The sequence below is a fragment of the Podarcis cretensis genome, assembly GCF_951804945.1.
Source record: "Podarcis cretensis genome assembly, chromosome: 12".
NCBI classification, from domain to species: domain Eukaryota; kingdom Metazoa; phylum Chordata; class Lepidosauria; order Squamata; family Lacertidae; genus Podarcis; species Podarcis cretensis.
The window spans coordinates 4,964,112-4,990,010 of record NC_137181.1 but is presented as its reverse complement, the minus strand read 5'-3'; the positions used below and the strand labels follow the sequence as shown (position 1 = coordinate 4,990,010).

General features: G+C 46.4%; 1 protein-coding gene across 1 annotated transcript in view; it reads right to left on the bottom strand.

Annotated features, from left to right (window-relative positions):
- CCDC12 (coiled-coil domain containing 12) overlaps nt 1-25,609 on the bottom strand; it is a 35,990-nt gene extending 10,381 nt beyond the window's left edge. Inside the window, exons 1-2 of the mRNA XM_079947094.1 lie at nt 25,474-25,609; nt 2,940-3,013 (exon numbers count right to left, since the gene is read on the bottom strand). Of these exons, the coding sequence (XP_079803220.1) occupies nt 2,940-3,013; nt 25,474-25,575 (176 nt within the window). The 5' untranslated portion in view covers nt 25,576-25,609. The remainder of the gene's footprint in view (nt 1-2,939; nt 3,014-25,473) is intronic.
- Nucleotides 25,610-25,899: the final 290 nt, after the last annotated feature.

The window sequence follows — 25,899 nt, the reverse complement described above, 5'->3', positions numbered from 1 at the left end:
GTTCTTAACCTGAAGCACTATTTCTGGGTTAGCAGAATCTGTAACCTGAAGCGTATGTAACCTGAAGCGTACGTAACCCGAGGTACCACTGTAACGGAAACTGGTATATGCTTAGCAATTTAAGGCACACTGATGATGGAAGAGAGTTCTACCAGTGACAGTTAGCTAAGAAAATTAAACAGAGCCTCCATCTTCAGAGGCAGTCTATATCTGAAAACCAGATTCTTAGAAGGAAGTAACTGAGGAGGGCTGAGAGAGAGAGAGAGGGAGGGAGAGAAAGAGAAAAGGAGGGAGATGCTCACAGTTTATTTAACGGGAGGAAATAGGAGGAGGAGACAGAGAGAGCGCAGAATTAATGGACCTGAACACCCCAGAGAAATATGCAACAATGATTTTTAACCCTCCTATGCAATTGGGGTTTATAACTAATCCCGGAGGCATATTGAAATATGCAAAGCATTCCACCTAGCCTGTGCAACAATTTTCCCCCACCAAAGCAGTTGGTGGTTCTGTGTTTCTTTTTAAATTCTTAGAGGGGAGAGGAAGACATTGGGGTCTGTTGCAACTGAAGCAAACAACCAACCGGTTTTATTTTGCATATCCAAGATAGTGGAGGTGAGTTTTAAATCATGGAGATTTATCTTCTTCTTCTTTTTTTTAAATGGCTATTCCGCTGGGGCGTGGTCATGTGTGTGCTATGCTCCAGGTGTTGTGGTTTCTACCCACGCTACCACACCACCGTGGATCCTATGCTCCTTGTGGGTAAACTACGTGCGGCATCTCAGCAAAGGATCGTCTCTGTGTCTAAATGCAGAGTTAAAAACGGGTTGTGCCACTGGGCCTTCCGTTCAATTCCACAGCATCGGAGCAATGCCAGGTAGCCAGAAACCAGCCGCACGACACCCCATGCCCACCAGGAAACCACTGGAGGCTTGTTACATTTCTCTCTAACATCGTCTAACATTGTGTATGCCATCAAATGCCAACAGTGTCCTTCAGCTCTCTATATTGGACAAACAGGCCAAACCTTACGCCAAAGGATAAACGGACATAAATCCGACATCAGGAATCACAAGACAGAGAAACCAGTAGGAGAACACTTCAATCTCCCAGGACATTCTATACAAGAGCTGTTCTATTACAAAGGAATTTCAGAAATAGACTGGAAAGAGAAGCTGCTGAATTGCAACCTTTTACCAAACTTAAAACCATGGAGAGACCTGGTCTGAACAAAGACATTGGATTCCACGCATGCTCGGCGGAGAGGGCGCGTGAGAGCTCATCAACGTCTAGGGGGAGCTAGACCTGGAAAAGAGGCTGGTTAGCCTTTGGCCCCGCCTGCAACTCTATTTCAACCCCTTCGCCGCCCCCCAGTATCAATGCAGGACCCTTGATCTTCCAGTCCCTGCAGATTCTGGCTCTGAACTCGGCTAGAAGCCACCTACGTGTGCCTTGAACTACGATGACATCATGGCAAGATTTCGCAGGAGAACGTGCATCATTCTGGTGCTCTTTATTTTATTCATATGCTCCATAATGATGGCCTTGAAAACTTTGAGACCTGAAAGAGCTGGGTTTGGAGATCCATTTGGCCTTGGCCTGTTACCAGATTTTCAGCAACGAACAACACATTTAAGAAATGTGGATTCTTATCTCATTATACATGACAAAGCCATTTTTCACCTTCTCACCCCTTGCTTTTTCCTGCAAGACCTATTGCAGTCGTTAAGAGTCGTCAACAGGCTCATCACAGCTATCTGCCAATCACCCAATCCCACCACCCTTCTGAGTAATACCCCTCCCCACCTTCTCACTATATAGAAGGGTCTGGTGACTTCTGTTTCAGTGTATCTGAAGAAGTGTGCATGCACACGAAAGCTCATACCAAGAACTAACTTAGTTGGTCTTTAAGGTGCTACTGGAAGGATTTTTTTTATTTTGTTTTGACTATGGCAGACCAACACGGCTACCTATCTGTAACTACATTTCTCTAGCCTGTCCAAACGGACAGGTCCGAATCCCTTTAATTAACCACTAAATGCGAGGCTCTCGCAGACCTGCCACAGGCAATTAGCAGCGCTGCCTCTTCCCGACAAGAGACCTCCCAGGAGAGTCCTTTGGGTGTGCAGCCCGCAGTGTGGGGAGGAGGAGAAGGGTGTTCAGGAGAGAAGCTCCCAATTCTGCGCTCAGGATCCATCCCTTGCCCACGTCCCTGAAGACAGGGGATGGGGGTTGGTACCTGTTCCTTAGGGCTTGGCATCTTATTCCATTTAATTTGGACGTTTGTAAACCCCACTTGCATGCACAACATCACAAGGAGGTATACAGGCAAACATCTCCTCTGGGAACCTACAGAAATCTCCATCCCCGGATGTTGTTGTTGTTTGAGAGAGAGAGAGAAGGGTGGAAAATGAAAAGAGATGAGTCAGTCGCCTTGTCAGGATGTTATCATCCACAGGTCAGCTCAGACAACCCAAGTGTTTCTTCTCAGCTCAACATTTCAATAACCCTGTCTTGTGTTGTGGAGCACCGGCCAGCCTCTCTTGAGCTGCCTGCTCTACAGTCCGCTCCAACCATTAGCCTTAATCAGCAGAAACGGAAAATGCAATATCAAAGTCATTCATTATTCACCACCCTTGGGATCGCGTAACAAGCCGGCTCGCGGCTCGCTTACCTCGTACGCTGCTTTAACAGGAAAAGCAAGTTTCCGTGTTATAAACAAGCCGGTTTTTCCTTTCCGAGGGGGCTGTATGTCTCTCTCTCTCTCTCTCTCTCTCTCTGTGTGTGTGTGTGTGTGTGTGGAGAACACACAGTCCAAAGCTCAGCTCCTGATTTGTAAGCAGGGAGCAAACACTGACCTCTACGCTAGACGACAGAGCCACGATACTGCTCAAATCCCAAACAGAGAGAGAGAGGGGGGGGGATAAGCAGAAACTTACTTATGCTTTCCCATATCTTTCTCTTCACCGTCGCCTCGGAAATGCTTGAGCTCCGGTGCGCCATCATCTTTATTCTGTGGAGAGAAAGAAAGAGGGGGGATATTAGGGGGAAGGAGAGCACCCATCAAGCCTGACGTTTCTCCAGTGCGAGATTTCAATGCAAAAAAAAAAAAAAAACCCAGGCCCGGTGCCTGAACTGCATGTAAATGATGCAGCAGGCCCAGGGTTCTTCGGAGTCTGGGCTTAATTTCATTTCGCTCCAGGCTGAATTCCCCACTGAGAAATGGAAGGTGCGTAAAGACACACAAGGCCAGCGAGGAGGGAAATGAATTAGATGTTTGGCGGGTGCTGGGACGTGCAAAGCAAGTTGTGCATTTGGGGACTGCTGTGGTCCAAGCTGGATGAGCAAAGCAAGTCGAGAGCTGGCGCTGGGGAAGGGAGAGTTTGGCAGGGGGGTGGCAGAGAACACACACACACGAGTCAAATGAAAGCTGACCCTGTTTCCTGGAACGTGACGAATGCCAGGATAAACAGTGGCTCCTTCTGTACTCTGGTGAAGCTGCATCAAACACATATGAGCGGAGGGCAAGGGGATGCATGGCTAGAATGCATGCAGAGCTTTGCTGGGCTTGCGCCTTGCTTAGTGTCAGTACAGCTGCATGGGAATGTAGAATGAGATGGGTTTTTTAACAACAACTAGCCTCCCACACAGCTGTAAAACAGGCACCCCCAAACTCTGCCCTCCAGATGTTTTGGGACTACAATTCCCATCATCCCTGACCACTGGTCCCGTTAGCTAGGGATGATGGGAGTTGTAGTCCCAAAACAGCTGGAGAGCTGAGTTTGGGGGTGCCTGTAGTAAAATATGAAAGCATGTGGGAGCTCACAAAGAATAAGCAAACTGGAACAACTGGGTGCTCAATCCAGCCATGTTTAAGAATTGTCATTGACTGAGTAGGTTAAGCGTCAGATCTTGGCGGGGGTAAAAAGAACCAAATGGAGTATCGTAGCACCTTGAAGACGTTTTTACGGCAAAACTGTCACAGACTACAGTCCACTTCAACCAATGTATGGAGTGTTATCCCAAAGTACAGCTATCAGACAGGTGTGGGGGGAGGGGAATGAGCAGAAAGTACAGGTGGGAATAGTTATTGTTATTAGTGGTGAACCCTTTTTTGAAACAAAAAAACCAGAGTTGTGGATAACAGACACCCCGGCACTGGTCACACCTACAAGTAGCAGCAGAGCTTCAATGCTTTTCTTTGGCCAAAGCCAGCTGGAGCTGATGGGAACTGTTAACACCTGGAGGGCACCAGGCTAACACAAGACATTAATACCTCTGTCAGAAAAAAACACGAAAATAGGATCAAGAGGGTGGGAAATGATAGCTCTTCTTCAACATGGGTGACTGCTTTCTCACATACTATGGTCCCAAACACAGCAGGGAAGCCAGTGCAATTATGCAATAAATAAAATAATAATAATAATAATAATAATAATAATAATAATAATAATTTGTACCCCGCTCATCTGGCTGGGTTTCCCCAGCCATTCTGGGCGGTTTCCAACAAAGATTAAAAATACATTAAAATGTCACACATTAAAAACTTCTCTGGACCTTCTGATGTCCTCTAAAAGTCTGGTAGTTGTTGTTCTCTTTGACATCTAGTGGGAGGGCATTCCACAGGGTGGGCGCCACCACCGAGAAGGCGCTCTGACTGGTTCCCTGTAGCTTTGCTTCTCGCAGGGAGGGAACCGCCAGAAGGCCCTTGGAGCTGGACCTCCGTGTCTGGGCGGAACGATGGGGGTGGAGACGTTCCTTCAGGTATACTGGACCGAGGCCGTTTAGGGCTTTGAAGGTCAGCACCAACACTTTGAATTGTGCTCGGAAACCTAAGAAGGCCTGCTGTGATGCCCTTCAAATCCGGGAGGCGGGTGGTCCTCCCGCAGAGGGCACCAACCTGGCGAGGCGATGGAAGGCACAGAATTTAGAATTATCCTGGCACAGCCTATTATCCCCGGGCAGAAAAATGCCATCTCGCTAGAGCACAGAGCAAAACACATCATCCCACGTGTCAGTTTTGTGAGCCGTGCTTGGAACTTTGGGCATTCATCGGCGCAGCAAATCTGGCTCTCAATTCAGAGATGTTTCTGCCCAACTTCTGGTGTTTTTCCTCCCCCGATCCTTCCTTGCCCTTCCCAACGGCGCTGTTGGGTTTTGCCAGCCATCTGGGACCTTTTAATCAGGACTTTGAATCAGTGAGCCGGTTGCATTCCGAGAGCAAGAGACAGATGGCGGGAGGGTCCCGTTTGGCTGCAGTTACACCAAGCAGGTGGCAGGTGGTGACACAAGAGCCAATCAGGAGCTTGGGGGCGGAGCCGCACACGCTCTCTCCAAGTCTCCAGCTCCTTCGTTCTGCGATTGAGTCAGGCATCCGACAGATTGGACCCCAAAACCCAGGAGATAGCAAACAGCACAACCTGTTTTCTAAAGATCACACACGCAAACACATGCACAGATAACAGATAACACACAAGGAGCACACCATGCTTAATACAGGGGATAAACTTTGCAGCCCTTGGTACCGTATTTTTCACTCTATAAGACGCATTTTTCCCCTCCTAAAAAGATAAACTTTGCAGCCCTGGGTAATTGAGGAACGCTGCCTCAACCGCTCACAAAATTAAACCAAAGAATACATAAAGATAGTGTGCCGGATCAGGCCAATGGCCCATCTAAGTCCAGCATCCTGATCTCACAGTGGCCAAGTATGGGAAACCCACAACCAGGATTCGAACACAAGAGCCCACTCCCCCCCCCCATCACTGCCTCCTGTTGGGAGGAGTTCCATAGGTTGTTGTTGTTTAGTCGTTTAGTTGTGTCCGCCTCTTCGTGACCCCCTGGACCAGAGCACGCCAGGCACTCCTGTCTTCCACTGCCTCCCGCAGTTTGGTCAGACTCATGCTGGTAGCTTCGAGAACAGTCCCACCATCTCGTCCTCTGTCGTCCCCTTCTCCTTGTGCCCTCCATCTTCCCCAACATCAGAGTCTTTTCCAGGGAGTCTTCTCTTCTCATGAGGTGGCCAAAGTCTTGGAGCCTCAGCTTCAGGATCTGTCCTTCCAGTGAGCACTCAGGGCTGATTTCCTTCAGAATGGATAGGTTGGATCTTCTTGCAGTCCATGGGACTCTCAAGAGTCTCCTCCAGCACCAGAATTCAAAAGCATCCATTCTTCGGCGATCAGCCTTCTTTGTGGTCCAGCTCTCACTTCTGTACATCACTACTGGGAAAACCATAGCTTGAACTATACGGACCTTTGTTGGCAAGGTGATGTCTCTGCTTTTTAAGATGCTGTCTAGGTTTCCATAGGCTTAACCATATGCTAAGTGAAGAAGTGGTGCTTTCTTTTATCAGTCCCGAAAGTTCCAACATTTAGCTTCATTGCGTGTTCTAGTGTTGTGAGAGAGGGAGAAAAACGTTCCTCTGCCCATGTCCTCCATGCCAGGCATGGTTTTATAAACTTCTAACATGTTACTTCTTCCTCACCTCTTCTCAGAATGAGAAAAAAAAATCCCAAACATTGCCACCCTTCTTTCTAGAGGAGTCACCCTCTCCCCTAAATCATCCTCCAGAGCTTTATCTACAGGACCGCCTCTCCTGGTCTGCCCCGCAGAGGACCTTAAGGTCCATGAATAACCATAGTTTAGAGGTCCTGGGCCCTAAGGAAGTCAGACTATCCTCCACCAGGGCCAGGGCCTTCTCAGTGATGGCTCCAACCTAGTGGAATCCCATGAGACTAGAGCCCTTCAGGATATAACCTCCTTCCGTCGGGCCTGTAAGACAGAGCTATTCCGCCTAGCCTCTAATTTGAATTCGGCCTGATCTTTTATTTCCCTTCTCTTCCGTCCCCCTCCCCTTTTATGAAGATTTCCCGCTCTGAGACCCCACAGCTAATTCTCCCCTGGCCTCCTCGCTGGCCCAAGTAGGACCAATTCAGCCAGCTAGCCCTGGAGATTATCGAAAAATCAATCGAATTGATTTTTGATTTTTATTGCTATTCATGTTTTATACTGTATTTTATGCTGCTTTTATAATTAAGTGTTTTAAAGTGTTTTAAATTTTTTGTAAGCCGCCCTGAGCCCAGTTTTTGAACTGGGAAGGGAGGGGCATAAATAAAAAAATATTATTATTAATGCATCCCATCAGTTCTAAGGTCCTGCAATGACTATCATTGCCAATGGGCTATCGGAGATGATTGTCACTTCATGAAGATGTACAGCCTAAGCAATAAGGATGGGCGTTCCGCCTGCAAGGCTGGTTTAACACACACTCTCCAAATCGGAGCCTTGGCATGAAGAAAGAGACAGAAGATAGGAGTTATGCAGCAAGAAGTCAAGGGAGGCTCTGGCTGGTGTAGTCTAGGCTGCAACCAGCCTCTCTTTTCGGGGGCCACCCCATGCCCTGACCCATCTGCCTCCACCGGAATCCCCTGTAATGTACAAGGAACTCTCAGGCGACAGGGTGGGGGGGAAATTTCAGGCACCCAGAAATCTGCAATTATGGATCTGATATCTTTCCTACCCAATCTCTGCATAGAAGAAAGAGGCTTGCCAATTGGTCGGGAGTGTCTGAAAACCGGTCTGGGATTTGCATTTTGCCCCTGCCCCAGCCCCAGCCCCGAGTGCGAAGATCCTTCAGAAATTCCCGCCTACAAGGGGAAAATGTGCTTATCTCCTTAGCTGCTTTCAAAGAGCCAGCCTGCCCAAAAGCCTGCCGTAGTTCCTGGTGTTCGCTCCTTATTGAAGTCATAATCCTTGCTCAGTCGCAGCAGGTTGCTATGGAAATGATGGCAACCGCAGCCTGAATATTACGACTTTGCACAGCGGAACAAACAGGTGATGGGGTTGCGGTGGCGGCGGCGGCAGCTGGAAAGGAAAGCAGTCTCCAGCTTCTTTTAGTCTGGGGTGTGTGAGGGGGCTTTTTCAAACTGAGGGACAAATTCCCTTATGGGCAACCACTCAGGGGCCACATGGCAGCAGCAGGCAGGGCCAGAGCCAAAGGTGGGTGGAAGAACCAATATAATAATAATAATAATAATAATAATAATAATAATTTATTTATTTATACCCCACCCATCTGGCTGGGTTTTCCCAGCCATTCTGGGTGGCTTCCAACAAATTATTAAAATACAATTGTCTATTAAACATTAAAAGCTTTCCTAAACAGGGCTGCCTTCATATGTCGTCTGAAAGTCTGGTACAGTGGTACCTCGGGTTACATACGCTTCAGGTTACATACGCTTCAGGTTACAGCCTCCGCTAACCCAGAAATATTACCTCGGGTTAAGAACTTTGCTTCAGGATGAGAACAGAAATTGTGCTCCGGTGGCGTGACGGCAGCGGGAGGCCCCATTGGCTAAAGTGGTGCTTCAGGTTAAGAACAGTTTCAGCTTAAGAACGGACCTCTGGAACGAATTAAGTACTTAACCCGAAGCAATGAGGGAACTGCCAGAAGGCCCTCAGAGCTGGACCTCAGCGTCCAGGCTGAAGGGTGGGGGTGGAGACGCTCCTTCAGGTATACAGGACCGAGGCTGTTTAGGACTTTAAAGTCAGCACCAACACTTTGAATTGTGCTCGGAACCAAGGTAACATTTACCCTTCGTACAGTGTTCGAAATTTCCCCGGTGCATTTTGCACCTAGCTATCAACCACTGGCTCTGGGCCGTTTTCAGATGCTAATACCCCATCCTGTAGAATTCTATCAGTTAAGGTATATTTTATCTGCACAGTCAGAATGAATTTCAGGAACCAAAATGCTTTTTCTCTGTGCAGCCTGAGCAGGAGCAGTGAACGATGTTATAGCTAATTGCTGTCACTTGTCTTCACTTACCCCACTGCCTTGCCCACAGTTGTAAAGAATAGCCCTACATTATGGATGGTCTGTGTCACCATTAAGAGGCAGGAATAAGCTAATATGTGCACTGTTCCTGAATCAAGTGACTTTTCATCTTTAAATTCTCTAAACCTTGCTCAAGGCTGTCCTCTGAACCGGCCAGATGTTTAACTGAGAACCAATCACAGTCAGTCCATCCCTTGAAAAATAAGACTTTACAGCTGTCTTTCCCCAAAATGGCAACCAGACATCCCATTTTGGCGACTGTAAACTTGATTTAAGGAGCCATTTGTCACTTAGCTTATATACAGTGGTACCTTGGTCGGCGAAAGGCTTAGTTTGTCGAACAAATTGGCTCCCGAGCTCTGCAAACCGGTTTGAGTGTTCCGGTTTGCAAACTTTTTTGGAAGCTGAACATCCGACACGGCTTCCAATTGAGTGCAGGAAGCTCCTGCAGCCAATCGGAAGCCGTGCCTTGCTTTCTGAACCGTTCCGGGAGTTGAGCAGACACCCGGACAGATTAATTTCGACAACCAAGGTACCACTGTATCTGAGTTTCTAACACTGCCTTTGTACAGCAGGCTGGTTTCTGCACACACCCCTCTATTCACTGCCCAGGCAAGGAAGAGGTGTTATCAGTGTTCAAGGACACATTCCAGAGAGGCAAAAACATTTGAGGAAGATGCACAACAGGGCTGAGGGAGGTGCAGCTGATGAAAGACTTCAGGCTACAGGGAGAGAGATCAAGTCTAAGGTTTAGACCTCTCTGCACATCAACCAAACAAGACCCTTGAGGGGAAGTTCATCTCAATTCATGCTGGGGTTTAGAAACACTTAATAAGTTGCAATAGGTTCCTACTGCTCCAGAGTGTCTCTGAAATGCAATGTGAAAATGAGATAGCAACACACACACAAAAACACACACACACACACACAGAGAGAGAGAGAGAGAGAAAGAAAGAAAGAAAGAGAAGGAAGGATAGAGTGTCTTCTTGTTGTTTAGTCATTTCCGACTCTTCGTGACCCCATGGCAAACACTCCACGCCAGGCACTCCTGTCTTCCACTGCCTCCCGCAGTTTGGTCAAACTCATGTTTGTAGCTTCGAGAACACTGTCCAACCATCTCGTCCTCTGTCGTCCCCTTCTCCTTGTGCCCTCCATCTTTCCCAACATCAGGGTCTTTTCCAGGGAGTCTTCTCTTCTCATGAGGTGGCCAAAGTATTGGAGCTTCAGCTTCATGATCTGTACTTCCAGTGAGCAGAGTGTCTTCTACATGTACCCAAAGATTTGCAGGAAGCTACTAATAATAGTTGCCTGCCAAGATCAGCCAAACTCTGTGGGTGGTGCTGTGGGTTAAACCACAGAGCCTAGGACTTGCCGATCAGAAGGTCGGCGGTTCGAATCCCCGCAATGGGGTGAGCTCCCGTTGCTCAGTCCCTGCTCCTGCCATCCTAGCAGTTCGAAAGCACATCAAAGTGCAAGTAGATAAATAGGTACCACTCCAGCAGGAAGGTAAACGGCATTTCCGTGCGCTGCTTTGGTTCGCCAGAAGCGGCTTAGTCATGCTGGCCACATGACCCAGAAGCTGTACGCCAGCTCCCTCGGCCAATAAAGCGAGATGAGCGCCGCAACCCCAGAGTCGGCCACGACTGGACCCAATGGTCAGGGGTCCCGTTACCTTTACCTTTTACCAAGATCAGCCAAACTCTGCGGTTGCCTACCTGCTTTTTATATGGAGAAAGCTAACATCTGCCTACAAAAGGACCAAAGCAAAGGGTTTGCTGGGTACATTCCTTTGGTTTGCAAGAAACCGGTTTGCTTACAAGAGTCCATTAAAAGAGAAAGAAAGAAAAAACTGTCCAAGCAGCCATAATCCAGAACTCAAAACAGCACTCAGGCAGACCACGCTCATTCCATCGCCTCCCTTTATCAGAGGCTGCAAACTTCCGCCCTGCCACTCCAAAGGGTGAAACATTCCCTTGGATTTCCAAGCACTCAAAAGTGGAGGGGGCAGTGTGTGCTGAAATGCACGCCAAGAACCCGTCAGCAAAGCTAAACAAACCGGGAGAGGTTGGCATTTATATTGTGCAATAAAGGGGGCGTTTTCCCCCAGTGCAGAATATGCACTAGAGCCCAGGGTGGGGTGGGAAAGAGAGAAGCTTTTATTTATAATTTTAATCGTGGTGATTTATTGCTACCACACACCCCCAAAGTAAATAAAGACACAGATACTAATGTTATACCTGCACCATTTTTGGATTCATTTATTTCAAATCGCTGGTCCTTCAAGGCCTAAGTACCATAAGGTGGGACTTTGGGCAAAGCCCTTTCTCACCGCCAGCTATCAGATCTTTTGAATGGAGAGGTCCAAAAATTAATCTTGAGACCTTTTCACATAGGGGAAGATGCTCCGGCATTGAGCTATGACCTCTCGATCTCCGCTCAGCAATGAGAGTCAGGATTTTCCCCCACCGCCCAGTGCTTTATTCTTGCACAGAAAACTTTCCATTTTCTAAGTTCACCAGCAACAATGAATGGACACCAGCTGCAAATACCATCCTATGAAAGCTTGGCAGTTTCAGAGTCTTTAACTTGGTTTATAAAAGGCAAGTACCGTAAAATAAACATGCCAAAGCAGATCCCTTTCTAGGGCAGCCTTCGCCAACTTGGCGCCCCATTTAGAAGTTCTGGACTACAGCAGGCTTCCTCAACCTCGGCCCTCCAGACGTTTTGAGACTACAATTCCCATCATCCCTGACCACTGGTCCTGCTAGCTAGGGATCATGGGAGTTGTAGGCCAAAAACATCTGGAGGGCCAAGGTTCAGGAAGCCTGGACTACAACTCCCTCCCATCATCCCTGGCCATGCTGGCTGGGGCTGATGGGATTTGTAGTCCAAAACATCTGGAGGGCAGCCAGTTGGTGAAGGCTGTTCTAAGTCATCAGTTTCCAATGCAAACTGAACATTTTCTGATGCAGTTTCCATCCCCAAAACAACCCTTCACTGCCCCCACCTTACAAGTACAGTGGTACCTCGGGTTACATACGCTTTGGGTTACATACACTTCAGGTTACAGACTCTGCTAACCCAGAAATAGTACCTCGAGTTAAGAACTTTGCTTCAGGATGAGAACAGAAATTGTGCTCCGGCGGCGCGGCAGCAGCAGGAGGCCCCATTAGCTAAAGTGGTCTTCAGGTTAAGAACAGTTTCAGGTTAAGAACGGACCTCCAGAGCGAATTAAGTACTTAACCCGAGGTACCACTGTATCTGTATCTCTGGCCAACTCACTGGATCTACTCACTAAATCGCATGACTATTCTGACAAGAGGGTGAATCGCTTAACTGTCAGGGGTCCTTTACCATTACCTTTTATGTACACCGATGCCCCAATTCGCTTCCTTATTGTGCAACAACTGGCTTTCTGCCACGTGCAAGAAGTCTCTTGACAGTTATTATGACAGTCACTTGCTACCTCTTCATTTAAAACTGGAATCACCAAGGACTGAATCAGGGACCTTCCTGCATGCAAAGTTCTGGAGTTTCTCTGGTGTGACAACACTGCTGTTTTCCCTTCCCAGAAGGTGGTCAACAGTTAGAAATATATGCAAAAAGGTAGCTTCACCTGGCTGCCAAATCAGCCAAGTGCAGAAGGAGGAGATCTTAACAAAGAGATGTCCCATTACCTCCCCCACCCACCCAACACCTGAACTTTTTGACATCACTGACACAATTCTGTGTCTGTGCAATTCTGGGCTGCATCAATAGGAGTATAGCATCTAGATCAAGGGAAGTAATAGTGCCACTGTATTCTGCTCTGGTCAGACCTCACCTGGAGTACTGTGTCCAGTTCTGGGCACCACAGTTCAAGAAGGACACGGACAAACTGGAACGTGTCCAGAGGAGGGCAACCAAAATGGTCAAAGGCCTGGAAACGATGCCTTATGAGGAACGGCTAAGGGAGCTGGGCATGTTTAGCCTGGAGAAGAGGAGGTTAAGGGGTGATATGATAGCCATGTTCAAATATATAAAAGGATGTCACATAGAGGAGGGAGAAAGGTTGTTTTCTGCTGCTCCAGGGAAGCGGACACGGAGCAATGGTTCCAAACTACAAGAAAGAAGATTCCACCTAAACATTAGGAAGAACTTCCTGACAGTAAGAGCTGTTTGACAGTGGAATTTGCTGCCCATTAGTGTGGTGGAGTCTCCTTCTTTGGAGGTCTTTAAGCAGAGGCTTGACAACCATATGTCAGGAGTGCTCTGATGGTGTTTCCTGCTTGGCAGGGGGTTGGACTCGATGGCCCTTGTGGTCTCTTCCAACTCTATGATTCTATGATTCTATGACACAGCTATATGTGGGTGGGCAGGCTATTTAAAAATGTTGCTTTTTTTAAGACTACTAATCTCTGTGTGTTTCTTTGCAGGGAAATGAGGAATGCAATGGCCTTCTCATTTTTATGTACCACATAATAAATATTTGGTCTTGCTACGTTGTTGTTGTTAATGCATCTTCTTCTATATGGCTTTTGGGGTTCTTTTCACTGTACCAAAACCAATTTTGGTAAAAGCTATTACAGTGGCACCTCGGGTTAAATACTTAATTCGTTTCGGAGGTGCATTCTTAACCTGAAATTGTTCTTAACCTGAAGCACCACTTTAGCTAATGGGGTCTCCTGCTGCCGCTGCGCGGCCGGAGCACAATTTCTGTTCTTATCCCGAAGCAAAGTTCTTAACCTGAAGCACTATTTCTGGGTTAGCGGAGTCTGTAACCTGAAGCGTATGTAACCTGAGGTACCACTGTAAAGGGAAATTTGCAAATATTTAAAAAGAAACCATTTGCCACCAAACGTGGGCATCCAAAAATCTCCTCTCAGATTTTGCGTTCAACATTGCCACCCCACAAGCCCAGACAGTATGTCTGTGAAAAGCTAAACATTGGCTATGCTATAAATGGGGAAGCCACTGCAGAATTAAAAAACGTGAGTTCTTCCCCCTTGTACCAGTTAACCAGCCATGAATGTGTCAACTGATTCTTCCTGGCTTGCACAGAAGAGAGGGTTCAAACCTATCCTGTTATAAGGTCCTCAAGGGCAAAAGCTTGTTCTTGTGTTCTCACTCTCTCTTCAGCCGTCTGTAAATAGCCATCCGTGTACAGCACTTCTGTGATATTAACAAATATTCAAGACAGAAGCTGCTATTTATATATATGATGTGAACACACATAACAGGTTAATTTCAAACAACAGCAGGGAGTCGTTTGCAGATGTAAATCACATGCTTCGCAGATACTAATTAAGCATTCCCACTTGGGTGCAAGACACAGATCTAACTGTGCATTTTTGGAGTTGATCATTAACCTAGTTTCCCCCTAGTCTTCTCTTACCACCCCCCCCCTCCCTCACAATCCCTTTTTAAATCAAACACAAAAGCCCTGCTGGGGAAAGGCAGAGATGCTTGACGAGGGATACAGTTCAATAATACAGGCCCGGTTAGCCAAGCCAGGGTTGGCATTTTAAAAGCAGAAAAAAAGAACATGCTCTTCATGGGCATTTGATTTTGTCCTTTCAAAACCTGAAATTCCTTGAGGAGCCTTGGCTCTTCACAAGGGGAGGCGCTGCTGCTATCTTTGGATTGTAAGCCTGGAAACAAGAGGGGAGGGACGAAACTTTGGCTGGGAAATCTAGCATTCATTAAAAGTGACCTTGGCTGAGAGCTGAACACAACAGAGTTAACCACCGAGGTGCAGCAGAAATGTGCAGAAGAATACACCAGACCACTTGGCTACGACCAGGAAAACCAATTCTATGGCATGGATGGTTAGGTGCCGCAAGAGGCACCTTGGTGGCTGAAAGGTTAATCCTCCAACGCTAAAACCAGCTAGCTCTGAATGTAAGGGTTGTATTGGCTCAGGCTGTTAAGGACGGGAATATCTGAGAGACAAGACACTATACAAAACCATCAAGGCATGTTAAGAATTCGCTGCCCAAGATTGCAGCCACTACTGCATGGATCTTCAAAGTGCTTGTTGTTGTTGTTTAGTCGCTTAGTCATGTCCGACTCTTCATGACCCCCTGGACCAGAGCACGCCAGGCACTCCTGTCTTCCGCTGCCTCCGGCAGTTCGGTCAAACTCATGCTGGTAGCTTCAAGAACACTGTCCAACCATCTCGTCCTCTGTCATCCCCTTCTCCTTGTGCCCTCCATCTTCCCCAACATCGGGGTCTTTTCCAGGGAGTCTTCTCTTCTCATGAGGTGGCCAAAGTCTTGGAGCCTCAGCTTCACAATCTCTCCTTCCAGTGAGCACTCAGGGCTGATTTCCTTCAGAATGGAGAGGTTTGATCTTCTTGCAGTCCATGGGACTCTCAAGAGTCTCCTCCAGCACCAGAATTCAAAAGCATCAATTGTGCTAGGCCCCGAGTTACCTGGACACCCATTATATTTTGATGCCAGAATGTAAGAAGCTGAAACGTTTTTTGGCCTTGAGCACAAACCTGGCATCTTAACCTTTTACAAGGCTTTCCTGGCCAAGGGATTAAAAAGCTAGGTGCTCCGTCGGCAGAACATTAAGACTCTTACTACAACTCCCAGCAGTCTGGGATGATGGGAGTCCACAGCATCTGAAGGGGACCATTCTGGCTACCCCTGGCCTAAATTTCAGTTCTTTTTTTTTTCTGACCCCTATAAACAATGAATCCAAAAAGAGAGAAATAGCCAAGACTGAAAAAGTTAAGTGGGTGGGTTGGAAAAAAGAATACAGCATGAGTTCTTAGACACGGAAGGCACTTTGCTATAAAATCCCTCACTTTCCATGTACTTGTAAAATGTGTTTAGAAAGTTGTCTCGCAGCCTTGTTCCACATTTGTTATCCACATCTAGCCCTCTTTTGCTTCTTTATTTATACCAGTACACAGACTGGCGCCAACCGATCTAAAAAACTTGATAGCAAGTTTTCAAAGCTGTCACATCCTCTGCGCTCAAGGAGAGAGATTTCGCCACCTTTTCTGCCCTCTGTTAGCACAGTTTCTCTTTAACTCTGAGCAACGCTCTGCTGCCAAGACCCAGATTCTGCAGAAAAGAGGAGGGAGGGATTGTGAACCGTGTGGCTTCGGGGTTGCTCAAGAAATAAGTTACAACTGGCTGGATTGGAAAGGTCTCCCGTCCCATGCCACAGAGAGGCAGCAATGCTACCAGCAGAGAATATTTCTAGCATGCATACAGCACCACAAACCTGGCTAAAATATATAAAGGCTGCAATCTGGGCCTAGGAAAACACTCCACAGGGCAGTTCCAAAAGTGGGAGTCCTGTAGCCGCAGATATCAGGGGTGTGGGGGGAAAAGTGAGGCATAAACCTCCCAAAACAAGGGCTCTATAAGATTTGCTTAAGTTGAAAGCATGCACCAAGATTTGAAAAGCTGCTGGGCCAGGGAAGGTCACTGGCATGAAGAAAGACTAATGTTATCTCCATATGTATCCCTTTAGCACTTCTGAGAGCCACATGGGAGCAGAGCAATACAGTGATACCTTGGGTTACATACGCTTCAGGTTACATATGCTTCAGGTTACAGACTCCGCTAACCCAGAAATAGTACCTCGGGTTAAGAACTTTGTTTCAGGATGAGATCAGAAATCATGCAGCAGCGGTGCAGCGGCCCCATTAGCTAAAGAGGTGCTTCAGGTTAAGAACAGTTTCAGGTTAAGAACAGACCTCCAGAACGAATCAAGTTCTTAACCCGAGGTACCACTGTACATGCATTTCTTCCTTTGTACAGGGACTGTTGCTGTAGCTTCTTTTCTTTATTTTTAATGCAAATTAAAAATCCAAATAAGTCGAATACTTTTTTTAAAAAAATGCATTTCCTTCCCTTAAAAACTACCCAGCCTAAGCCTTGATAACGATCATTTGCTAAGACAGCAGAAAGTGTTTCATGAGCCAGCGAAACCAGGCTTTGGGTGTTAAAATGGAAAGCTATCATTTGTATTCTGAAATCAGGCAGCAAGACAAGAGCTTCACTTCCTGCCTCAGCCAGAGCAAACCACAGACCTTATCACACCAACACAAGAGTTCTCTTTCCTATTTTTCTCTGGGGCTCTGCTGAACGTGGCCTGAAGAGGCTGTTCCACTTCCTCATGCAGTGCGAAAACAGGAAAGAAAACAGGAAATGCACAGCTGAACAGAGTGTCATCCATTTAATAAGGCCTGGACAAAAAAAACCATCTCCGTGAGCAACTTGACTCACATTAGGCTTTATTTTGTGTCTTTTGGGGCCTATAGGGTCAGCAAGATGCAACAGCAACTCCCCCAAAGCAAAACCAGAAGCAGGGTTTAGTCTACGCTGGGTGATCCAATATTCAGCCTTCTGAGGCGGCCCTTGGTGGGTGACAGGAAGAAGGGGGTCTGCAGACAGCGCTTTCCCACAGCAGCCGAGGGAGCGATCCTGTGCCACGCTGCTTTGGGCTCCCACTGGCAGCGTCAGTGGCATGGCTGTTCCAGAGCCGCCTCCAGCAGCAGCTCACTGCCCACTCGCCCACTCTCTTTTTTTTTCCCCCAATAGATTTTTATTGAGATTTTAAAGGTTACAAAAAGAAAAAATAAAGAACATATTTACACAAAAAAAAATAAATAAAATAAAAATACAGAACAGTACAAGAACAAAGGGGGGAAAAACACGAAAAGATAAAATAAAAAATGCAGATAATTAAAAAAACAACAAATCAATCCTTTACATAACTTTCTTTCCTTTGCTTATTTCCTTGACCTCCTCATACCTCCCTTTTTTGTATTCTACAGTGGTGCCCCGCAAGACGAATGCCTCGCAAGATAAAAAACCCGCTAAACGAAAGGGTTTTCCGTCTTGGAGGCGCTTCGCAAAACGAATTTCCCTATGGGCTTGCTTCGCAAGACGAAATGTCTTTTCTAAGCCGCTAAGCCGCTTATCTGCTTATCCGCTAAGCCACTAAGCCGCTAATAGCGCTAATCCGCTAAGCCGTCAATGGGCTTGCTTCACAAGACGAAAAAACCGCTAGACGAAGAGAATCGCGGAACGGATTCTTTTCGTCTTGCGAGGCACCACTGTAATTCAATTAGATATTTCAGCAAATCCTTTCCATCTTTATTTTTATCCTAATAATTTATCTTAATATACTATAATTTTGCATTCTGTTCTTTCACCAATTAACAATCCATTTTTACTTAATCCTTTATATCATTTCTGCTAAAACCACATTACTTCATTCCAACATCCTTCTAACATTCCTTAATTTTACAATGTTTCTGTAGATAAACTTTAAATTTCTTCCAATCTTCTTCCACCAGCCCACTCGCCCACTCTCACCTGGCGGAGCGAAGCTGAGCAACATCTTCCTTCTTGGCCACCCCGACACACTGACCTGGGAGCTCTTAGTCCAGCAGGAAAGCGAGACAGACGGGCCCTCCAGGTGCAGGTGGACGCCAGAGTTAGAAACCCAGCTACAGTGGTACCTCCGGTTACAGACAATCAATTCTGGAGGTCTGTTCTTAAACCGAAACCGTTCTTAACACGAGGCACGCTTCAGCTACTGGGGCCTCCCACTGCTGCCGCACCGCCGGCGCGCGACTTCCGCTCGCATCCCGGGGCAAAGTTCGCAACTAAGGGCATCTGCTCCCGGGTTAGTAGAGCTAGTTACCCAAAGCATTCGTAAGGAGGACGGTACGTAACCCAAGGCTCCACCGTATACAACCAAATGGCGACTTAAACCTAGGTTACAATCGTCAAAATGGACTGTCTAGGCCAGGGGTCTGTAAACTTTTTCAGCAGGGAGCCGGTCCACTGTCCCTCAGACTTTGTGGGGGGCTGGACTATATTTTGGAGAGAGAAAATGAACGAATTCCTATGCCGCACAATAAGCACCGTGATTCCCGGACTGTCTGCGGGCCAGATTTAGAAAGCAATTGGGCTGGATCCGGCCCCCGGGCCTTAGTTTGCCTACCCATGGTCTAGGTGCCTTTTTCCCTTTATTTTCAAGGAACTTTGTCATTGTTGTTATTGTTGTTGTTGTTGTTTGCTTGGAAGTAAGAACCGCTGCATCCAGAGGAGCTTTCTTATCCTCAAAAAAGTGTGCCTAGGGTTGCAGCTGGAAGGAGAGATTGTGAAGCTGATGCTCCAATCCTTTGGCCACCTCATGAGAAGAGAAGACTCCCTGGAAAAGACCCTGATGTTGGGAAAGATGGAGGGCACCAGGAGAAGGGGACGACAGAGGACGAGATGGTTGGACAGTGTTCTTGAAGCTACCAGTATGAGTTTGACCGAACTGCAGGAGGCAGTGGAAGACAGGAGTGCCTGGCGTGCTCTGGTCCAGGGGGTGACGAAGAGGCGGACACGACTAAGCGACAACAACAACAACAACAGGATTGCAGCAGTGCCATCCAGCCAGATGGAGATGTCAGTTGCCAACCTAGCACCTAGAGATCTCCATATGGTTGCAACCGGGCAACACAGGATTGTATGCCTGGCAGATTTTGAACACTAGCCCCACAACTCTGTGAACTTTTCTTCTTCTTCACGGGCTGCGTTTATTTACTGGCTTCACCAAAGCCTTGAATCATTTTGACTGGAAGCCGTCTAAAATAATTTATTATGATAATATTTATTTATACCCCATCTTTTGATATCCTGACAGGAGCTCAATGTTTGCGTTATTAATTTTGCTAAATAAATAAGTCTATAAAATCTATTAATTGTGCATTTAATTACATATGTTCTATTAAATATATTGTGTATATTAAATAATATTAGCTATACAGTGGTACCTCGGGTTAATTACTTAATTCGTTCCGGAGGTCCGTACTTAACCTGAAACTGTTCTTAACCTGAAGCACTACTTTAGCTAATGGGGCCTCCTGCTGCCACTGCGGCGCTGGAGCACAATTTCTGTTCTCATCCTGAAGCAAAGTTCTTAACCTGAAGCACTATTTCTGGGTTAGTGGAGTCTGTAACCTGCAACATATGTAAGCTGAGGTACCCCTGTACTGTGAACACTTTAATTCACGATATGGAAATTTAATTCATTGCGTGGCTCGTGGGTTCTGTGTCAAAGTACTGCTGTGGCCCACCTGGTCTGAGAGGCTGAACCGCCTGGCCTGAAGCAATCCATTTTCCCAAGCTTTCAGAAACTTTATTAGTCAGGCTATTAATAAACGATGAGCTGTGGGGGTAGGCGGCTTATCTTGACAAATCACTTTATTCCTAACATGGATAATTCATAGAAGCCGCAACTTCTTGGGGGCACTGGCGGCAAGGAAAGCTCCAGCAAACCTTCAGCTATCGTATTTCTTTTTAATTAAGAAATAAAAGGTTTCCAAGGGACAAAAGCAGCGCTCTTCAATGACGGCGTAGATGTGAAGTAGACAACAGCATGTGAGAGAACAAGCACTTCATGGCCTCAGCTGGGGCCAATGGTATCCCCCCTCCTCAATGTAGAATCACCAAGTCAGTTCACGTTATCAAGCTATTTCAGGATATATTGCAGATATTGTCATGGTACATAGGTTATGCATGAAGTGTTGTTGTTGTTTAGTCATTTAGTCGTGTCCGACTCTTCGTGACCCCCTGGACCAGAGCACGCCAGGCACTCCTGTCTTCCACTGCCTCCCGCAGTTTGGTCAAACTCATGCTGGTAGCTTCGAGAACACTGTCCAACCATCTTGTCCTCTGCCGTCCCCTTCTCCTTGTGCCCTCCATCGTTCCCAACATCAGGGTCTTTTCCAGGGAGTCTTCTCTTCTCATGAGGTGGCCAAAGTCTTGGGGCCTCAGCTTCAGGATCTGTCCTTCCAGTGAGCACTCAGGGCTGAATTCCTTAAGAATGGAAAGGCTTGACCTTCTTGCAGTCCATGGAACTCTCAAGTGTCTCCTCCAGCAATGCATGAAGTACCCAATGCTAAACGTACACAGGTGTGCCCTGAGAAGATCTGGAATAAAGCGTTCAAATCATGAAAACATATGGAGTGCCTATTTTAGGTATTCCAATAGTAGCCAGCTAGATGCTCCCGGCCGTTCACAGCTGAGGAACGATGGAGCTAACGGAGTCCTATTAGTTCCTAGTATCAGATTATCAAAAGTATTCTGAACAAGGGAGGTTTCCATTTTAGCAAATAGCCTCTGGCAGATCTATTCCTCTGTGAATTTAGAAGTTATTTTTTCAAAGGAACTTCTAGTGATACTCTTCATCAGCAACTGAATCTACTGCCAGTCATTTTCACGGGTGGGTTCAAAGCAGACAAATTCTTTTTGTCTTGCTACACCATTCATAAACGTCAAGCATAACTCCTCAGGATTCAATACCCCCCAAAAAAGAAGTCCCAAATGTTTATGCCTTCCATCATAAGGAAAATGCCCAATAAATATTACTAAATTATTATGATGTGCTCTTGTCAATGGGGTCACGAAGAGTTGAACACGACTAAACGACTAAACAACGACAAATTATTATACAGGCAAACTCCCTATTTATGCAGGGTAAATGTTCTGAGTCATTTAAGTGAAATTGCATATACTCCTTCCAAACCTCATCACTCAAACTCCAAATCTCCACAGGCCTCCAAGGGGTCCCAAGACTGTTTTTGTGCTTTTTTAGAGCTGTTTTTGCCATTTTTCGTACCACTTCCAGGTTCGTGGCAATGCACCTATGCCTTGAATGTCTGTAAACGGGGAGTTTCCGTTGAGTGCTTTTAAAGTGTTTAAAGTGGTATGTGTACACTGTGCCAGTAGTACAGATAAACAATCAATCTGCAAGTTATTTATCAGTATTATCACCCACAAATTAAAAGAAAGGGGCGGAGCACACACATACACACTCAAGGCTGCCTACTGCACTTAGAACCAAGCAGAAATTTGAACCCAGGGTTTCTGGTCCAGAGCAGTGTCTCTTTCTTTTGACCATACAGTGGTGCCTCGCAAGACGAAATTAATCCGTTCCGTGAGGCTCTTCGTATAGCGGTTTTTTCGTCTTGCAAAGCAAGCCCATTGACAGCTTAGCGAATTAGCGCTATTAGCGGTTTAGCGGCTTTTAGCGGATCAGCTGATAAGCGGCTTAGGGCTTAGGAAAAGGGGGGGGGGAACCCCGTAGGAACTCGCAAGACATTTTCGTCTTGCGAAGCAAGCCCATAGGGAAATTCGTTTTGCGAAGCGCCTCCAAAACGGAAAACCCTTTCGTCTAGCGGGTTTTCCGTCTTGCGAGGCGTTCGTCTTGCGGGGCACCACTGTATGTATACTATATTAGGCACGTCCAACAGGTTGATCGCGATCACCTCACGTTGGTAGTCGATCGCGGTCTAGCAATGATGCCTCCTCCCGCCCCCTGCGCTAGGGGTATCTGTTGGCTCCCCCCCCCAAAGCTCTATAACTTTGGCTTCCCCCTGAAAAAAAAATGGGTAGATCACTGCCAGTTTTTTTGTACTGGGAGTAGATCGCAGTCTCTTGGGAGTTGGACGTGCTTGTATCATCAAAGAGATTTCATACGGAAATCTCTGCCTCCTCAAATTCTTCATATCATGGCACCTTAAGCTGCTCACATGCTCCTGGATTCGAAAACCCTACCTCTAGGCCTTCAAAAGTTACTGCAATCTCGCAGACGGGACATGAAGAAGAGTTAAGAGCCTCGGATTTAAGATCTCCAGGTTGATGGACTGTTGGAGGTTGATGGAACTGTTGGTAGGGGCCGAGACCGGGGAGGGGAGATGGTGGAAGAAAATTGGGAATTAAAAATGTATATATTGAGATTTTTTTTAAAAAATTTTTTTAATGAAAAATGGAAAAATCGTGGAATGAAATTTTTATAACCCTAGGGGAAACGTCTTAAGAGAATAAGTTCAAATATATCAGTTTTAATGAGAAATAAGATTAAATAAAGTAAAAATGGATGGATAATTGGTGAAAGAGAGAATGAAAAATTACAGGATATCAAGATAAATTATTAGGATAAAAACAAGATGAAGGATTTGCTGAAATACCTATCTGAACTAGAATATAAAGAGGGGAGGTGTGAGGAAGTCAAGGAAATAAGTTAAAGAAAGGAAAATATGTAAAGGTTTTACTTGTTCTTTTTTCTTTTTGACTTTTTGACTGTATGTATTTTTAACTTTTTTTCTGTTTTCGCACTTTTACTTTTTCTTGGATGTGATTTGCTTTGATGTACTGTTTTGTTTTCTTTTTTGATTCTTTTTGTAACCTTTAAAATTTGAATAAATATTATTTTTTTTAAAAAAGTTACTACAATCTCTCCACCCCCCCCCAAAACACATTAGAGTTCATTTCTGAGGATCACAGGAGATCCAAGTCCCGCATACCCTATGTCAGGCACCCCCAAACTCGGCCCTCCAGATGTTTTGGGACTACAACTCCCATCATCCCTAGCTAACAGGACCAGTGGTCAGGGATGCAAAATGATATAAAAGTTAATTTTGAAAACCATGAGGTGGGAGGGAAGGAAATTGATAGTGTTATAGAAATTTTTACGTCATATATATAAAATAAATGTTCAGAAATGTACCAAGCAAACACATATAAAAATATATAAAACCACATGTCTGAAACCCACAGGAAAAGTCCTAAAGCCATTTTGACTCTCTCAGTCACCTCAAATATTTCTCTACAAGGTCAAAGGAAATGCAGAAACCTCCTCATTGTCTCTGTCCTCACAAATCCTGCCTTAAGGGCACATTTAAGGTGTGAATAGGGTGAGCCTGTGACCTGGCTCAGGAATTAAGTATTATCATTACAAAAGAATGGCCAGACTCCCCAAGTAATCCAGTCAAAGTGACCATTAACAGGAAAACTGGCAACAGGTAGGTAGCCGTGTTGGTCTGAAGTATCTGAAGAATAGTATCTGAAGAAATGTGCATGCCAATAACAAACTTAATTGGTCTCTAAGGTGCTATTGGTCTCTAAGGGACGCAGGTGGCGCTGTGGGTTAAAGCCTCAGCGCCTAGGACTTGCCGATCGAAAGGTCGGCGGTTCGAATCCCTGCGGCGGGGTGCGCTCCCGCTGCTCGGTCCCAGCGCCTGCCAACCTAGCAGTTCGAAAGCACCTCCGGGTGCAAGTAGATAAATAGGGACCGCTTACCAGCGGGAAGGTAAACGGCGTTTCCGTGTGCGGCTCTGGCTCTGGCTCTGGCCAGAGCAGCGATGTCACGCTGGCCACGTGACCCGGAAGTGTCTCCGGACAGCGCTGGCCCCTGGCCTCTTAAGTGAGATGGGCGCACAACCCCAGAGTCTGTCAAGACTGGCCCGTACGGGCAGGGGTACCTTTACCTTTACCTTTAAGGTGCTACTGGAAGGACTTTTTTATTTTTATTTGGTAACCTGGCAGACAGGGTAAAAACAACCCGCTCAGATTTCTGTTGTAGACCGCCTTTTCTGTGATGTATGTATGATGTTTCTGGGGGTGGTCTTGGACTCCAGGGTGGGCAATTTAAAATGTTTATATCAGGGCAGGCTTATATAAAGTGCTCCTCCTTCTCCTGCGTGTGAGGGGAGCACCCTGTTGCAACAGATCAATAAAGATCAGGCTTGCTAGCTGCTTTGCTTCTCAATATTCTCTGGTTGGCCTCTGTTATTTTCACCTACCAATAGAGAACCTACAAAAGGACTCTCTACGGGCTCTTGGGTACCCCATAAAAGAAGCAGTTTTAATACTTAAAACCGGGCTTCCTCAAACTCGGCCCTCCAGATGTTTTTGAGACTACAATTCCCATAATCCCTGGCCACTAGTCCTGCTAGCTAAGGATCATGGGAGTTGTAGGCCAAAAAAAAAAAACAACAACATCTGGAGGGCCGAGTTTGAGGAACCCTGATTAAAACAATAGGCTCCGAAGTGCCAGGGAAGTAAAGTGGAAAACACTGATGTGGTGATATATTATTAAGTAGAAAATTAATAATAATAATATTATAAACTTTTTCAATATGCAGTGACTGCGGCAAGAATTTTAATGGCTCAAAAATGGAAACAAGAAGAATTACCAACATTGGAAGAATGGAGACGGAAACTGATGGATTTTGCTGAATTAGACAAACTGACAGGAAAAATTAGATATCAGAAAGATCACAAGTTCACACAGGACTGGAGAAAGTTTACGATTTATCTGGAAAATATTTGTGATGAACAGACAACGCTAGTTGGATTTAAAGAGGCTTTGTGATGAGAAAGGGTATTGTGAGAGGGATAAGAGCTGTAAAGATTAATCAACTGGCAATACATTCATAAAGGAAATGTGAAATAAATTTAAAATTATGAGGATTGTGGAGGGAGCGGGGGGAAGTCCAAAAGAATTTTGTATTGTAGTGGATATGAATGTGTTATTTAAATCTGTAAAAGAAAATTTTTCTAAAAAATTAATAAAATAATAATAATAATAATAAATTAAAAAAAAATAATAAATAAAAAATATTTGAAGGGGGGACACAAAAAGTGACCTGGCAGGGACGGTCATTCGCCCCTCCCCCTCCTCCTCGGGATCCACAGGGCTGAGGGTGAAGCTTCGGGGCCCGATCCACCAGGGCTGCCTTCCTGCTCTCCCACCACGCCAGGCCGGCCTCGGCCCTGCTCCCCCCCCCCCCGCCCCATTCGGACCCGAAGCCGCCGCCCTTAACCCCTCGCCCCGCTCCCCCAGCCGACCTGCCTGGCCGCCGCCGCCGCCGCCCCGGTTCTCTCCCTCAGAGCCTTCAGCCGCTCCTTCCTCTTCAGCGCCTCCTCCTGCAGCCCACCGGGCGCCGCCATCTTGGCCGCTAGTGCGCAGGCGCAGAGCGGCGGAGCGCAGGGCCCGGCGCGCGGCGGGAGACTGCCGAGTGGTCGATGGGCGGCGGTGTTGTGAGGGCGGAGGGAGGCGAGGCGAGCGGAGCGCGGAGATCATCGATCGGAGGAAAAGTGGGGGAGGGGTAGAAAGTTGTGAGGAGGATTTAATTTTATTTTGAGAGGGGTTAGTGTAGGTTGGGGCATAAGAGAGAAGAAGGTGGTCCCTTTTGGTTGGAGGAGGGGTCTGTTCAGCCACAGTGCCTCTGACCATGCACAGAGCGCTTTGCCCACTCAGGAGGGACTCTGTTC